The sequence below is a fragment of the Halichoeres trimaculatus genome, unplaced genomic scaffold, assembly GCF_033239565.1.
Source record: "Halichoeres trimaculatus isolate MK-OKI-2021-1 unplaced genomic scaffold, fHalTri1.1 fHalTri1_scaffold_23, whole genome shotgun sequence".
NCBI lineage: Eukaryota > Metazoa > Chordata > Actinopteri > Labriformes > Labridae > Halichoeres > Halichoeres trimaculatus.
The window spans coordinates 25,037,683-25,052,638 of NW_027437201.1; the positions used below are offsets into that span (position 1 = coordinate 25,037,683).

Sequence of the window (14,956 nt, forward strand, 5' to 3'; positions counted from 1 at the left end):
CTTATCTTAAACTGATAAACAAGTTATTTAAGGGCTTTATTTAGAGTTTAACTAAGTTTTCCTTTGTTTTCAGTTTTCTGGATCAAATCAGTGACAGTGTTCAGTTATTGCTCATGAAAACAGGTTTTAGACATAAATGATCTGCATCGCTGGTCCTTCAGGAGTGGTTAGGTTTTAAAGTTGGAGCGATTCAGAGCGTCTCAGATTGTTTCAGATCGTTTCAGATCGTCTCAGATCGTCTCAGATCGTCTCAGATCGTCTCAGAGAGTTACCGTAACACCTGCAGATTACCTTCTGCCTTAATCAGTTGTTACAGATTACCCACTCATAGTGTCTGTTCATAGAGATTATATTCCAGCAGCAGGTTGCAGAGCCAGAGTCGTCACAGTCATAATTATGAGCCTGAGAAGGATTAGACCAACTTCCAGTTCACTAATTAATGAGTAATAATTAGCGTTAAAGCGCTAACAGAGCCGTGGAGAATCAGTGAACTGGGCAGGTCGGACAAAGACTTGGCGAGCTCGGTCCTGGCAGGTTGGAGCCATGTGTCCGGCCAACTGCTGTCAGCCTACCTCTCACCTCGTTAGTCATCTTTAACGACACGGGCAGACCCCCCAGGTCTGAGACCTGGTTCAACAGGAAGTTCAGAGGATCAGACTGGAGCTGAGACCACAGGAAGTGTGTGGCTCCGCCTTCATGACGGGGAATCACCAGCTAACGTGGTGAGCTGCACTTCCTCCGTACGTTAGAGTCAGAGACCGACCCTGGACCTGGAGAGCAGCCTCAGGTCAGACCTCAGAGACCGACCCTGGACCTGGAGAGCAGACTCAGGTCAGACCTCAGAGACAGACCCTGGACCTGGAGAGCAGCCTCAGGTCAGACCTCAGAGACCGACCCTGGACCATGAGAGGACACGCCGTCAGTGGCTGTGGCGTTCTCAGAGCAGCTCGCCTGTTTGGGTCGTTGTCAGTGAACCATGACCTCATCATCACGCGTCCTGTGAAGCCATTGTTCTCCACACAACACTGGACTCATTCCCCGTCCACGGGACTGAGGCTGACGCCACAGTCTCCCTCTCTGTCTGCATCAGTGTCAGTGTTTACCAGCAGCTGTGAGAGCGCCAGGCGGAGAAAAGTAAGTCAGCTCTTCCTCTTCTTCCTCCTCCTGCTGTTTTTAACTCCTCACAACTTTAAACTCTCTGTGGATTGATCCAGAAACTTGACCCCCCAGGGTCAGGGTCTGTCAGCCAGTCCAGCCTGTCTCTGAGAGGTTACTGCTGCTCACGGACGCTCGGCCGTTCAGGGCTGATCAGATGTGTGGCGACAGCCGCCTTTGTTACTGTCAGAGAAAACGGCAGCATGCTCCAAGCCGTGTCACCGTGTCCAGTGAGAGGAGAGCCTTTCCTCTGCCGCCTCATACCTCCAGCGCCTCGCGCTGCACGCCGTGTTTGTGCTGCTTGAACGGGCGCCATGAATGGCTCGCCCTGCTGCTCCGTGTGTGGGCCACCATGGGCTTATGGGAAGTTTTGTACAGTTCAGTCTGCTGTAAATCATCTCTGCTTCAGCTCTGCTGTTTTCAACCTCACAAAGTTCCTGGGAAGCGTCCTGACGAGGCGACGACAGAGATAAACACGTAATCACTCTTTAAAAACTGTGTTTGACAAAGTTTGGACGGGAGATTATCCTGATGTCATTAAACGGTCCCACACTGTGACTGGATCCGCCTGAGGGACCTGGGACCTGGGACTGGGTCTACTGAGATCTGACCCGTCTCATGAAAAGTTTGTTTCTGTATAAACTTCACAGATGACCTTGACTTGTCGTCTCCGACCTTCAAACCTCTGATTGTTTCTAAAAATGTTTCAAATGTCGTGTTTTTCCGTCACAGAGCGATCAACCTCTCTGAGCCGCCGCCATGGCCCTGGTCCAGGCCCCGCCCCTCTCTGCTGAGGGCCACAGTGGAGGATCCCGCAGGAGGCACCCGTCCTCCTCGCCCCCCATCGCTGCTCCTCCCTCCGCTCTGGATCCCATGGGCTCCGTCAGCAGCCTCATCGCCGCCCGCCCCGGACCCTACCAGGACCTGCGATCCGGCGTGGAGCTGGGAGCCAGAGTCCGACGGCCCACACCAGGCGCCCCCTGTCTGGGCTCAGAGTCCCCACAGGACCCTCTGATGCAGAACATCCCCCCCCTCCTGAAACAGAGCTCCACGACCTCCAGCAGGGGGCAGGAGAGGGAGGGCGGGACCGGGAACCACACCTTTATCAACGAAGACTTCTTAGGAGACTGGAATGATAACCACGTGACGGCGTCCAGCCCGGGGAGTGAACTGGACGGGACTAAAGAGGGACCAGGACTGAACGGGACTGTGGGGGGACCTCCCCCAAAACTGATCCCTGTGTCAGGAAAACTGGAGAGGGTGAGTCTGCGGATCAGGTCCTCTGATCTACGTTTGTTTTTCTGTTTCTCTCCAAAGTTTGTCTCTAAAGTTTGTCTCCAAAGTTTGTCTCCAAAGTTTGTCTCTAAAATTTTTCTCCAAAGTTTGTCTCTAAAGTTTGTCTCTAAAGTTTTTCTCCAAAGTTTGTCTCCAAAGTTTGTCTCCAAAGTTTGTCTCCATAGTTTGTCTCTAAAGTTTTTCTCCAAAGTTTGTCTCTAAAGTTTTTCTCCAAAGTTTGTCTCTAAAGTTTGTCTCCAAAGTTTGTTTCCAAAGTTTGTCTCCAAAGTTTGTCTCCAAAGTTTGTCTCTAAAGTTTGTCTCCAAAGTTTGTCTCCAAAGGTTGTCTCCAAAGTTCCTCTCCAAAGTTTGTCTCTAAAGTTTGTCTCTAAAGTTTGTCTCTAAAGTTTGTCTCTAAAGTTTGTCTCTAAAGTTCGTCCTCCTGAGTTTCTCTGTCTCCGTCCACAGAACATGGAGAAAACCGTGCTGCGACCCACGGCCTTCAAGCCCGTCATCCCTAAGAGTCGCGCCTCCATGCAGTACCTCTCTCCTCGCCACGGCGCCAACGCATCAGAAAGCCAAACCAACCTGAACCTGCTAAGCCCCGCCCACAGAGACACCTCGCCCTCTGCTGCTGAGAAATGTGGCGCGTACAGCCGGACGCGGATCAGCGCCGCCGGCAGCAGCCAGTCCTGCCAGCTGACCGACTCTGGGCGTAACTCTCTCTGCAGCATCCCTCCGTACGGCAGCGCCCCCTACAGTCAGAGCTCAGGGGAGGCATCTGCTGGTCACCTGGAGCCCATGAAGAGCGCCCCCGCCGTCGGCACGCACGGACACTCAAACTCTGACAGCGGGCGATCATCGTCCAGCAAGAGCACGGGCTCCGGCTCCGTCAGCGGGCGGGGTCAGCCCATGTCTGACAGCGGGTCAGGGGGCCGCTCCCCGGGGCCCATGGAGGGCTACGAGGGCGTGGTGAGGGACCTGGAGGACAAACTGAGGGAGAGGGAGCTGGAGCTGCAGACGCTCAGAGATAACCTGGACGAGAACGAAGCTGCGATCTGCCAGGTCGGCGCCGACGCCGGTTAACGTTTGGTCCATACGCTGAGATCAACCCGTCGCTCTCGCTGATGGTTCTCGTCTTTTTCTTCAGGTTTACGAGGAGAAGCAGAAACGCTTCGAGCTGGAGCTGGAGGAGCTGAGGCAGAGCTGCGCCACCAGGATGCAGGTCGCCTCCCAGAAGGCTCAGCGTGCCCAGCAGGTGCTGCAGCTGCAGGTCAGAGCCCCGACGGAGCCAGCGGCGCCCGCTGCTAGAAACTACAGAGCTGCTGCTCGTCCTCTGAGGCGTGAAACATACGTGACAGAGACGCTCAGTCTGCTGCTGTTTACTCACACACAGCCATGAATGAAACATGAGGAGCACGCAGCGCGTCTCCTCTTTATCTGAGAGATTTAAAAACCTGCTCACATTTCTCTGCTCCTCACCCTGACCCTCGCTCTAACTTCAGCCTCTGCTCCCTCACTTAATCTCTGCTCCCTCACTTAATCTCTGCTCCCTCAGTCAATCTCTGCTCCCTCACTTAATCTCTGCTCCCTCACTTAATCTCTGCTCCCTCACTTAATCTCTGCTCACCTGCTTCCTCTGCAGGTGTTTCAGCTCCAGCAGGAGAAGAAGAAGCTGCAGGAGGACTTCTCCCAGCTCCTGCAGGAGCGAGAGCAGCTGGAGGAGCGCTGCACCTCCTACGAGCACGAGAAGATCCAGCTGGGGCCTCGGCTGGAGGAGAGCAAGTGGGAGGTGAGAGGAGGCGCGTGAGCTCAGAGAGGAGAGAGAGTTAGACAGAAGTGTATTGCTGTGACAGGCTCTCAGGAGGTTATCACTGATCACCTCACACCGAGCGTCGTCTGTGAAGAGTTGACGTTTAGTCTCTGACTCACTGACGCAGCGTGAACAACGAGCCGTGCATCGTCAGGAGGTCACAGCGCAGGAGGTGCAGATGTTTCTGTAAAGTTTCTGGTGAAGCTTTGATCGTAGGAGAGATGGAGGAACAGGAACAAAGTGTTGACGTTAACTCTGACATCTCTTTAACTCAAACTGAATTCACCTGCTGGTCTCTCTCCTCAGGTGTGTCAGAAGTCGGGGGAGATCTCGTTGCTGAAGCAGCAGCTGAAGGAGGTTCAGGGGGAGCTGGCCCAGCGGGTCGGGGAGATCGTGTCCCTGCGCGGTCAGCTGCGGGAGTCTCGAGGTGAGCTCACGAACACTCAGGTCCTCCTGCAGGAGGCCAACGGCACCACGCGCACCCGGACCCTGGAGCTGGAGGTTTGTGAGAACGAGCTTCAGCGCCGGAAGAGCGAAGCCGAGCTGCTCAGGGAGAAGGTGGGGCGTCTGGAGGCGGAGCTGGTCCACCTCAGAGAGGCTTCGGCCAATCAGGGCCCAGGAAACAGACAGTGCCAGGTGTTCCAGGAAGCTGAGGAGCACCTGCTCGCCTACGAGAGCGACGAGGCCAAGGCTCAGCGGCAGAGCGGCTCGGAGGCGCTGCAGAGCATGAAGGCGCAGCTGGACAGGATGAGGGCGGAGCTTATCTTCGAGCAGCAGCGTGCAGAGCAGCAGGTCGGCGGCTTCGAGGAGGAGCGCCGCATCTGGCAGGAGGAGAAGGACAAAGTGATTCGCTACCAGAAACAGCTGCAGCAGAACTACGTGCAGATGTACCGGAGAAACCGGGAGCTGGAGCAGCTCCTGCAGGAGCTGAGCCAGGAGGAGGACGAGGGCAGCGGCAACGAGATCAACTTCGACGAGATCGCCGCCACGGAAATATAACCCTCGTGGCTTTTCATGTTTGATTTGCACTACTGCCCGCGTGAAACCTTTTCACTCTGATCGTGGATCTGATCCCTGTGCTGTGGAGAGAACACTCACCTGGACTCATGCAGCTCCACGTTTCCCTGCACTGACCTCTAGTGGTTGGATTCCCCAACTTCAACAAGCTCCATCAACCAAACTGGTCCCAGAATCAACCAAACTGGTCCCAGAATCAACCAAACTGGTCCCAGAATCAACCAAACTGGTCCCAGAATCATCAGATGATGAACAGAGGCTCGAGGACAAAGGGAGGTTATAAACCGAGGTGTCAGCATAAGAAAAGCTTTTTCCAACGAGCTCTGTTAGCGGTTAGCCACCTCCGTGTGTGGAGTTCTCTGTGTATGAGTAACTCCTCCTCCTCCTCCTCCTCCTCCTGTGTTTGTCATGACTCCTCCCTGCTCAGATGAACACCCCACTCCCACTCTCCCACTCTGTGTTAGCAGCCCACTCTCATTCCTGCGGCTCATGTGGACGCAGCCCACGCTGCTGCTGATGACAGGAACCGTGGGACTCCACGCTGAGCGTCAGGATGAGTGAGTCAGGGAGGCACTGATGATGAAGAGTGATGAAGAGTGATGTTTGGTTTTTATAAAGTAATGAAAGTAAAGGACTGCTCACTCAACAATGAGTCATCACATCAGCACAGAGAAAAATCAGGACTCTGGGTTTGAACAGGTCTCCTTTGTTAAAGAGTGTTTGGGAAACTTTCTTTGCTGATCGTGCAAATGAAACACAGGCTGAGCAAAAAGGCTTCATCCAATTTATGCAGAGTCATGTAAAAATAACCAAATCAGCTGTTTGCTCTAATCCTGAGAGAAGTGTCGACCAAACCGCAGCGAGCTGAGTGTTGGTGACTCAGAGACCCAGAGGTCTCCTGCTCCGACGCTAACAGCAGCATTCAGGAGGCAAAGCTAACACTTCATAACCTGTGGCTTCTTCTCCCAGTGAAACAGAAACAGATCATCTCAAAGCCCCAAAACAAATCCCCGCTGACTCACTGAACACTTTAATCTGTGCTCTGGTTAGAGAGCTGATTGTGAAATGATGGGAATCATGCACTGGTTGTTTTTTTCTTTAAAGTTAATATCAGATCAGTTTATCACCAACTTCTCTGCTGAGCTCAGACGTTTCTTTTCTCCTCCCTGATCAAAGTTTCCTCCTCTGTAAATTACCCTCCAATCATCCGCTCCTCCTCCTCCTCCTCCTCCTCCTCCTCCTCCTCCTCCTCCTCTTAGTCTCAGACTAAAGCATAGCCACTGTGAGTAGACCAAAGCAATGTCACATGACTTACTCCTGCAGACATGACGCCTGGATGTTAATGTTGGTGTGGATGTTCTGTCATTTTATAATCCACAATATTTGTATGAAGACATTAATGTATATTTTCATGCTGTACATTTCTGAACAAAACGACTGTTTTTAAATAAAAAATACCAAAGTTAGACGCCTGTGTCTCTGAATCTGAGTCTGTCACCGTCTCAAGAGTTCAAGATGAAACAAAGTCTTTGTGAAGTGAGAGTCTGCAGGAGCTGAGTTTGATTTCTGTCAGGATTCAGACAGGAACCATCGTTTCAGACAGGAACCATCGCTTCAGACAGGAACCATCGCTTCAGACAGGAACCATCGTTTCAGACAGGAACCATCCTTCAGACAGGAACCATCGTTTCAGACAGGAACCATCCTTCAGACAGGAACCATCACTTCAGACAGGAACCATCGCTTCAGACAGGAACCATCGTTTCAGACAGGAACCATCCTTCAGACAGGAACCATCGCTTCAGACAGGAACCATCGCTTCAGACAGGAACCATCGCTTCAGACGGGAACCATCACTTCAGACGGGAACCATCGCTTCAGACAGGAACCATCGCTTCAGACAGGAACCATCGTCTCATTCATGCAACACAGCAGTCTGTGCAGAAACACTCTGAAACTGAGCATGCCTGCCCTCTGCTGGCCAAAGTCTTTAGTGCAGTCAAAGTTAGTCTGCCCCCTGCTGGCCAAAGTCTTTACTGCAGTCAACATTAGTCTGCCCTCTGCTGGCCAAAGTCTTTACTGCAGTCAACATTAGTCTGCCCTCTGCTGGCCAAAGTCTTTACTGCAGTCAACATTAGTCTGCCCTCTGCTGGCCAAAGCCTTTACTGCAGTCAAAGTCATTCTGCCTTTTAAAGGCACTCAGGTTTGGATCCATCATCTTACTGGTGTTTAGACACCCCCTGCTGATCAGTGACAGTTATCCTTCAGCAGATAACGTTTGAGTCCATCCCTCTGCTGATCAGTGACAGTTATCCTTCAGCAGGTGGGCATCACCACAGCTCCAGGTTTTCGGTCTCTAATGAGCCGGGCTTTACGTGCTGCTGTGCGTTGCTCACGTGCTGGAAAACTCAGGTCTCCTTTGAAATGTTTTTGGGGACTTTGACCACCAGCACCATGGGGTCTTTGGCCTTGTTGCTGAAGGCTTTCCTGATGATGTCAACGGCGTGCTGATGGGTTACTCCTTGCAGGGAGACGCCGTCCACGGACACCAACTCAAACCCAGCCTGCGGACACGAGGAGAGAAGTTTTATTAAATGATTTTGAGCTTAGAGATCAAACTTTGGGAGCAGAAGATGCTAGTTTTTGTTGTCTGATCACCTTGAGCACCTCACAGGTGGAGGCAGCTCCTCCAGGAAAGATCTTCTCGATCTTCACCATGGGCTGAACCCTGGACTCCATCCCTCCTGATATACTGATCCCTGAAACATCCAATCAGAGGTAAAGGTACGTGTGAATACTGAACACCTTTAATGAGATAACATGTTTCTCTCCTCTCTGACTTCAGTATTTACCCAGGGACTGTTTGGTCTTGGAGATGGTGACAGTTTTCAGTCTGTAGTCCTGCTCTGGCTCGGATCCGTGGAGTCCGTTCTCAGATTTGTCGGGGTGTCCGTTCGCCTGCTCGCCTCCCGTCTGCTGATCAGAGCCGAAGATCTGAGACAGCAGCGGTCGACTCCTGCGAGCGGCGCCCTGCAGCGTGAACACTGACTCCCTGTCGCTGTCTGCGCTCTTCTTCCTGCCTTTCGAGCGTCCGTTCCTGGACGGGGATCTCCGTCTTTCCGTGGTGGAGTGCAGCGAAACCTCGTCGAAGTGGACGGAGCGGATGGTGCCGATGTTGGTGCGGAGAGGAGGGCCGGCGTCGTCGCCGCGGGTCAGCAGCCAGTTTGGGAGCGTGGGGCTGGCCGAGGGCGGTCGGAGGTCTCTGGACTCTGGGTCGAACTCGTCCACGGGGATGTCCAGCAGCTGGCTGAAGGACCTGGGGGAGGTGGGTCGGTCTTTGGGCCTCGGGAGCCCGGACACACTCAGCCTCTCCAGCTGATCCAGGAGGTGGCTCTCCTTCTCCACCTCCTCGGTGCTGTGGAGCTCGAAGCCGCCTCTGAAATCTGGACACAGACACATGACGGGTCAGCGTCAACCTTCAGACGAGCGAAGCAAAGAGCGGCGAGGGCCTGACCTGGGATGGGAGTGATGAGGCGCCGTTTGGGCGCTCTGCCGGACACGGGCGAGCGGAGAGGAGGAGTTTTTACTGCAGCACAGAGAAAATAAAGCGTCAGTGCGTTCGTTTGTTTCCTCGCAGAGCTGCGAGATCATCCTGTGTCAGCGTACGCACTCGAGCGGTACTTCAGGATGTCGTAGGCCTCGGATTCGAGCGGAGTCACCAAGGAGTTGAAGACGTTGAGGTCGGAGAGAGGAAGCAGCATCCTGAGGAAACACCATCACTCTCCGTCATGTGGGGGTGAAATCCTTCAGGATGTCAGAGCTCCACATGGAGGGAAACTAAAACCTCAGGTGGGTTTGAACCTTACCTGACCTCCCTCAGCAGCAGCAGCTTCTCCGGCCGGTCCAGCACGGCCAGCAGGTGGCGTATCAGGTTCTCCACCGAGCGCTCTGCTATGTACTGCAGGGAGAGAAACAACACAAGTCTCACCTTTTGTTAAACTGTGGAGTGCAGGAATCCTGCGCTGACTTTTACCCGTCTGCACGTCTTCATCACGGCGTCCACCTCCTCCTCCGTCAGCAGCCTGCGCGCCATGTCGTCCACCGCACAGAGCATGTCAGAGTTCGGCGTGTCGGCGGCCTGTCGTCCCTCTGAGGAGAGATGTCAGGTCAAAGTTTGTGAAGAGTCAAACGAGAGTCTGTGATGCGTCTCGGGGCCGCAGGTACCTCTCCTGGTCTTGTCTTTGGACGGGGACTTGGATCTGGCCCTGACGGTGTCTCTCTTCCGCCCGCCCTTGAAAAGCAGGTCGACCAGAGTCTTGGAGCGCTGCAGGGTGCTCTTCTCCTCTGGGTCCTTCCCTTTCTGCTTCTTCTCCTTCTTCTGAGTGATCTCTGTGATGGGACAGAGGGAGTCAGTCTTTCCTCCTCTACCTGGACCAGCCCCCCCCCCCCCCGCAGCCTACCTGCCATGGTGACCTGGCTCTGGGACCTGCTGATTGGCCGGCTGGGTCTGCTCAGAGCCATCAGCACGGCGGTCTTGGTGGACTCCTTCCTCCCTCTGCTCTGCTCCTCCTCTCCTCTGATGGCCGTGTCTCTGAGTAAGGTGGTCCGGCCCAGGCTGCGAGTCGTGTCTGGACCCGTCCTCTGAGAGGGGAGGTCGGTCTGGATGGCGGTTTCTGTCCTCTCAGACTCCGACCTGGACACAAACAAAGGGGGGTTATGGTTTTAAACTCTCAGAACGAGGAAAACTTTCTTTATTCCTGAAACACGGTGAACCCTGACCTCAGGTCCTCTGTAGAGATGCAAACATCCACCATGTCCGAACCGAACGGCATGCTGGGAGGGAACATGACCTGCGACAGGCCGCTGAGAGAGCTGACTGGAGTCCCTGACGACAGCGAGGACACTGAGGAGGTGGAGCCTGAACCCTGAGAGGAGGATTTCTGGGTGCCGTTGGCCACTGAGGGAGAAAACAGAGACGATGAGGAGGAGCTGAAACCCTCTGGTGTGTTTGAAACGTTTGATTACAGGTGATACGTACGTTTGTTCAGCCACCTGTACTCTGCCACCATCTCCTTATAGGCCGGGTATCGCCCTGCCTCCTGTGCACAGATGGACACAGATATGCAAATGAGATCCTGAAACTTTTATGGGCTCCTCATGAAGCTCCTCAGGAAGCTCCTCATGAAACTCCTCATGAAGCTCCTCATGAAGCTCCTCATGAAACTCCTCATGAAGCTCCTCATGAAGCTCCTCATGAAGCTCCTCATGAAGCTCCTCATGAAGCTCCTCAGGAAGCTCCTCTGACGTGAACCACCTGACGTGAAACAGCCCAAACACGCCTCCCAGCTCTGCCCAGCACCTGATCCCGCTGCCTGGTGAATAATGCACACGGCCCGGCTGTTTGTCACTGAGCGAAACCCAAGCTGCTACAAGTAAAGTGAGCGGGAGATATTACGACTGCACGCCAGCTGTCAGGCCGCCGCACGGACGGACGACACGTCCAGGAGAGGAGAGCAGGGCGGTTTGAGACACGAGGCGAGACAGTGAGTGTGTGTCAGAGTTAGCTCTGACAGACATGAGCTCCTCTCACATGTAGCAACAACTGCACAAAACCCTCAGGTTCAGACCTGACCGCTGCTTCAGCACACCTGATCCATTAACCCCGCCCCCCCAGCTCTGTGTCGCCATCAAACGCCCTGAAATGGTTCAGCCTCCTCTGTCAGAGACGACCAACACTCTTCAACAGAGGCTGGACTCAAACCTGGGCCACCCGCTCCAGGGTAAGACCCAGACCACTAGGCCATCTGCACCCCCTGGTCTGATCCTTTCAGGAGTTTCAGGGAGCTAATTCGATTCAATCCAGATTCTTCATCATTCTAAAATTTTGTTTCTTTGTATTTTTTCTTTTTTAAAAACAAGAAGAAGTGAAAAAGTTGAATGGTGACGATGATGACGATGATGATGATGATGATATCAGGAGCCATATTTCCCCCTGAAAAAGCACATCACATGTGAGTCAGCTTTGAGGTTTGTTTGATTCTGATAGCTGAACGTTTTTCAAACCCAACCCTTTAACGAAGAGGAAAATGAAGGACTTCAATCTGGGTAAAAAAACTATTTTTAAACAAAATAAAATCACGATATGAAATAGTTAAAAAAAAACTGACACTATGGTCCACTGATTTTTTCTCCCACCCTGACCTGAATCCTCCAATCAGAGCGCTCGGGTCAACACACCAGCTGCTTCCTGACGTCCACGGAGCGAGGCTCAAACGCAGAGGGGGCGGAGCTTCAGGGTGGCTGCTCCTCGCTCTGGGACAGTTTGTCTCTAACTGTCAGGACGCTCAGACCACCCAGAGATTTAGGCCCCGTTTACACGGAGACTCCCGCAACGATTCTTCCTTTGCATTTTCAAAAGCCACCCGCGTTTACATGAGGACGGCGTGAAAACGATCCGCGTTCATACGACTCCAGGAGGAGAAGTCTCCTCTTCTGTTTTTTCTTTTTCTGCCGTTTTGTTGTGTGAGACGGTCGGCAATCCAACCATGACGCGCATTACCGCCAACTACTGGCTCAACTGGAAATGTGGCTGAGCGCGGAGCCTTCACCTGAAACTGCGAGTGCGCATGCGGTGACATCAGCGTTTCACCCTGAGACGCTCCGCTCTGTGTTTACACGAAGCTGGATGGCGGAGCGGATTCAGATCTTTCCACTCTGGGGAGCGTTTTCAAAAGTTTGCGTTTTCACTGAAAACGCAACGTGGTCTCGTCTAAACGGAAGGCCAAAACGCAACGAAATGTTTGCGGAATCGACCGTTTTCGGCGTCGTGTAAACGGGGCCTTAAACCTCTTCTTAAAACTCCTCTCTGCCCTGGTTTTTAAAACCTGCTGAGAGACACATCCAGCTTTTTATTTTGCTTTTCTTGACTGTGGCTTTTTCTCCTTCTATATTTAGTGTTTTTAATATTTACTTCCTAAATGATCTCACTGTTTGTTTAGAGCTGGTCAGCTGTGCTGGTTTGAACATGTGCTCTCTAAATAAGTGTTATCAGATGACTTCACCTCTTTCTCTTTTGATCCTGGAGGTCTGACAAACGTTTGGTGTAACCGTCCACGGCAGCGCTCACCTTGATGGTCAGCATGACGTGTGTGTGGCTCTTCAGCACCTCCACCGCGCTGCTGTGACTGATGTCCTCGAAGCTCACGCCGTTAGCCGCCATGATCTGATCTCCCATCTTTATCCCGTTCTGCTCGGCCAGACCTCCAGGATCCAGCCTGAAACACAGCAGCACAGGATGAGTGAGCTCCAGAGGTGGAGTCTGAGGCTCTGCAGTGGGTGGAGGAGAGGTTTACTTAGAGACGTAGATCCCCAGACCAAACTCCTTCCCTCCGCGGATGTTGAAGCCGAGGCAGTAGTCGTCTGAGGTGGTGTACAGGTGCACGATCCTCTGCAGAGCGCTCCCCGAGCTGATCTCTGAGGGCGTCTGTCCGCTCTCCTCCACCACCATCCGCCTGTGGATCAGGTCCACCCTGAAACACAAGCAGCACATCCTGATCAGACCAGTGGTCCACAGAGACGGTCCACAGAGACGGTCCACAGAGACGGTCCACAGAGACGGTCCACAGAGACGGTCCACAGAGACGGTCCACAGAGACGGCCCATGAGGAGAGGGCTGTTAATCTCACCAGGTGGTCTTCTCCTTGGAGTAGCGGATGCCGGGCACCTTCCCCACGCGTCTCACCACCATCCTCAGCCTGTTGTTTCCTGTCAGCACCTTCACCGCGCTGCTCATGGTGATGCTCTCCAGACTGACCCCGTTCACCTCCACCAGTTTGTCTCCAACCAGCAGGCCGGCCTCTTCTGTCGGAGGAAACAGAGCTGTGATAACGTCATGACGCTGACTTCCTCCCTCAGGCTTTGCTACGTCACCTGCTGTGCTGTCATCCTCCACCTTGCTGACGAAGATGCTGAGGCCGTGCTCGGAGCCCCCCCGCACGCTGAAGCCCAGTTTCCCGTCCACGCTCTTGTCCACGGTGATGGTGTGGAGGTCCTCGCTGTCGTCTCCGCCTGAAAACATCACATGAGTGAAGCCAGAGTCAGATCCTGTGACTTTGCTCTAAAACGTGGATCCATCCCTGAGGACGGAGGTCAGAGAGCGGACGCCACCGCCTTGAGTCTGTTTATGGCTCACAGTCTGATTGGATATCAGTGAATGATCAGACTGATCTGATTATCCTGAGCATCCCGGGACCTTCACACCAGAGGAGATTAAACTCTTTCACTTTCTGATCTGACCTGTGTTTTTACCCAGGATGAACTCTGTGTCTAATGTTTCTGCCTCAGACTCTGCTCCTCACCGTCCACCGGGGAGTTGATGAGGATGACCCGGCCCATGGGCGACGAGGATCGGATTCCTCGCCGGCGCTGCTCCTTCTTCCGTAAGAGGTTGCGCGTAGCGGTGTGTGACCCCTGAGTCCCAGGGGTCCTCTCCCTGCGGGACGGGTCTGACGAGTGAGCCATGGAGGCTGGCGGGGTCTCCTTTCACAGGCGGCGCTCCACAGCGGGCTCAGCTCCAGGTGGAGGAGTCTGCAGGAAGGAGGTCACAGACTGCATCACAGGGATCAACACACACACACACTGACCTCCACCCTGATGACAAACTCACCGATGCTGATTCCTCTGGGACATGGCCGCTGCTCCTTCGTCTCCTCAGGGTCGCTCTTTGGTCCGTCCCTGCCCATGATGCATCTCTCTCACCTGTCTGAGCCTCACAGGAAACACAGGGACAGGTTTCAGGTAAACAAACACTAAAAACAGCATCAGCTGATCCAGTGTGTGTCCTGAGTGTTCCTGTGAGGAGCTGAAACCTTAAATACTCAGTTCACCTGGAGCGGGTCAAACTGGATTTACTGCTTGATCCCAGACTTGACCTTCTTAAGAGTCCGGATGTCACATGGTGCTGGTACCATGGTAACATTAACGGAACCTCTGTCCTCCGGGTTTCCCGAACCTCTCACGGTGCTTACCTTTCAGCACCCCGGACAGCGCCGCCGTGAGTCGGGTCAACCGTCCGAGCTCCGGCGTGTGAGCGCGGAGGGGGATTAATTCCCCTGAACTGTCCCTTAATCTGCTGAACACCTGTGGGACACTGAGGAGCGGCAGGTGACTTCCAGAACAATCCGAGAGAGAGGAAAACCGACAAAGAGCGGAACACTCACCTCTCATTGTGCGCTCTGACGCTCCGGAGCCGCAGCCCGTCCAAACTTCACCAAAGTGAACATCCTGACGCGCAGACACGGACAGGTGACCGCTCCAGGTGTGCCCTGTCACATTAATCCTTCCTGAGCTCCGTGGACACACAGGAAACTTCCACGTTGCTGATCCACGCTGAGTAAAGCGATCAGTCCTCCGTGGGAGCAGCGTTTCTCCGACAGGCGCTAAGTCCCGCCCCCTGCGCGCTGATTGGCTGGAGGGCTCCCAATAAAAGCCCACTGGTTGGATGACGAATGTGCCAATCAGGTTATGGAGAAGTCTGCTGCATTCAGGGGAAGTCGGACTTTGAAACGTCCACTTTGCCCTGAGATATGAATGTTATATGATGTCATCATGATGACATCACGATGACATCATGATTTGTTGATTTAAAATGACCCGGACACGTGACTTTCAGCCACATTGTGGTGTAAACAGTTAAGTT

The 14,956-nt window shown here is 53.6% G+C and overlaps 2 protein-coding genes across 8 annotated transcripts in view; one reads left to right on the forward strand and one right to left on the reverse strand.

Moving 5' to 3' along the window:
* Positions 1–6,725, forward strand: part of LOC141784875 (leucine zipper putative tumor suppressor 2 homolog) — a 23,711-nt gene extending 16,986 nt beyond the window's left edge. For 4 of the 7 annotated variants that reach the window (XM_074662808.1, XM_074662809.1, XM_074662813.1 and 1 more), the window contains 5 exons: positions 1,888–2,415; positions 2,898–3,494; positions 3,580–3,702; positions 4,075–4,221; positions 4,549–6,725. In XM_074662808.1, the coding sequence (XP_074518909.1) occupies positions 1,915–2,415; positions 2,898–3,494; positions 3,580–3,702; positions 4,075–4,221; positions 4,549–5,241 (2,061 nt within the window). In that variant the 5' untranslated portion in view covers positions 1,888–1,914 and the 3' untranslated portion in view covers positions 5,242–6,725. The other 3 variants (XM_074662810.1, XM_074662812.1, XM_074662811.1) reach the window with 3 other exon arrangements.
* On the reverse strand, positions 6,699–14,683 carry LOC141784874 (PDZ domain-containing protein 7-like). Its single transcript, XM_074662807.1, has 19 exons — positions 14,478–14,683; positions 13,925–14,020; positions 13,617–13,845; positions 13,189–13,326; positions 12,945–13,119; positions 12,612–12,788; positions 12,386–12,533; positions 10,298–10,358; positions 10,039–10,216; positions 9,720–9,952; positions 9,484–9,648; positions 9,293–9,408; positions 9,126–9,217; positions 8,930–9,021; positions 8,774–8,845; positions 8,112–8,702; positions 7,918–8,018; positions 7,117–7,823; positions 6,699–6,871 (listed from the first exon to the last, which is right to left on the reverse strand). The coding sequence occupies exons 3-18, from the start codon at positions 13,777–13,779 to the stop codon at positions 7,668–7,670; spliced, it is 2,658 nt and encodes an 885-aa protein (XP_074518908.1). The 5' UTR covers positions 13,780–13,845; positions 13,925–14,020; positions 14,478–14,683; the 3' UTR covers positions 6,699–6,871; positions 7,117–7,667.
* Between the last annotated feature and the right edge of the window lie 273 nt (positions 14,684–14,956).

Bases quoted from the DNA above. Each gene is read 5' to 3' on its own strand.
- LOC141784874 (XM_074662807.1), bottom strand. From the start codon at position 13,779: ATGGCTCACTCGTCAGACCCGTCCCGCAGGGAGAGGACCCCTGGGACT. The intron at 12,534-12,611 runs GTAAACCTCTCC...GCTGTGTTTCAG, and splicing joins CTGGGGATCTACGTCTCTAA to GCTGGATCCTGGAGGTCTGG. The intron at 8,019-8,111 runs GTAAATACTGAA...TGGATGTTTCAG, and splicing joins CAAGACCAAACAGTCCCTGG to GGATCAGTATATCAGGAGGG.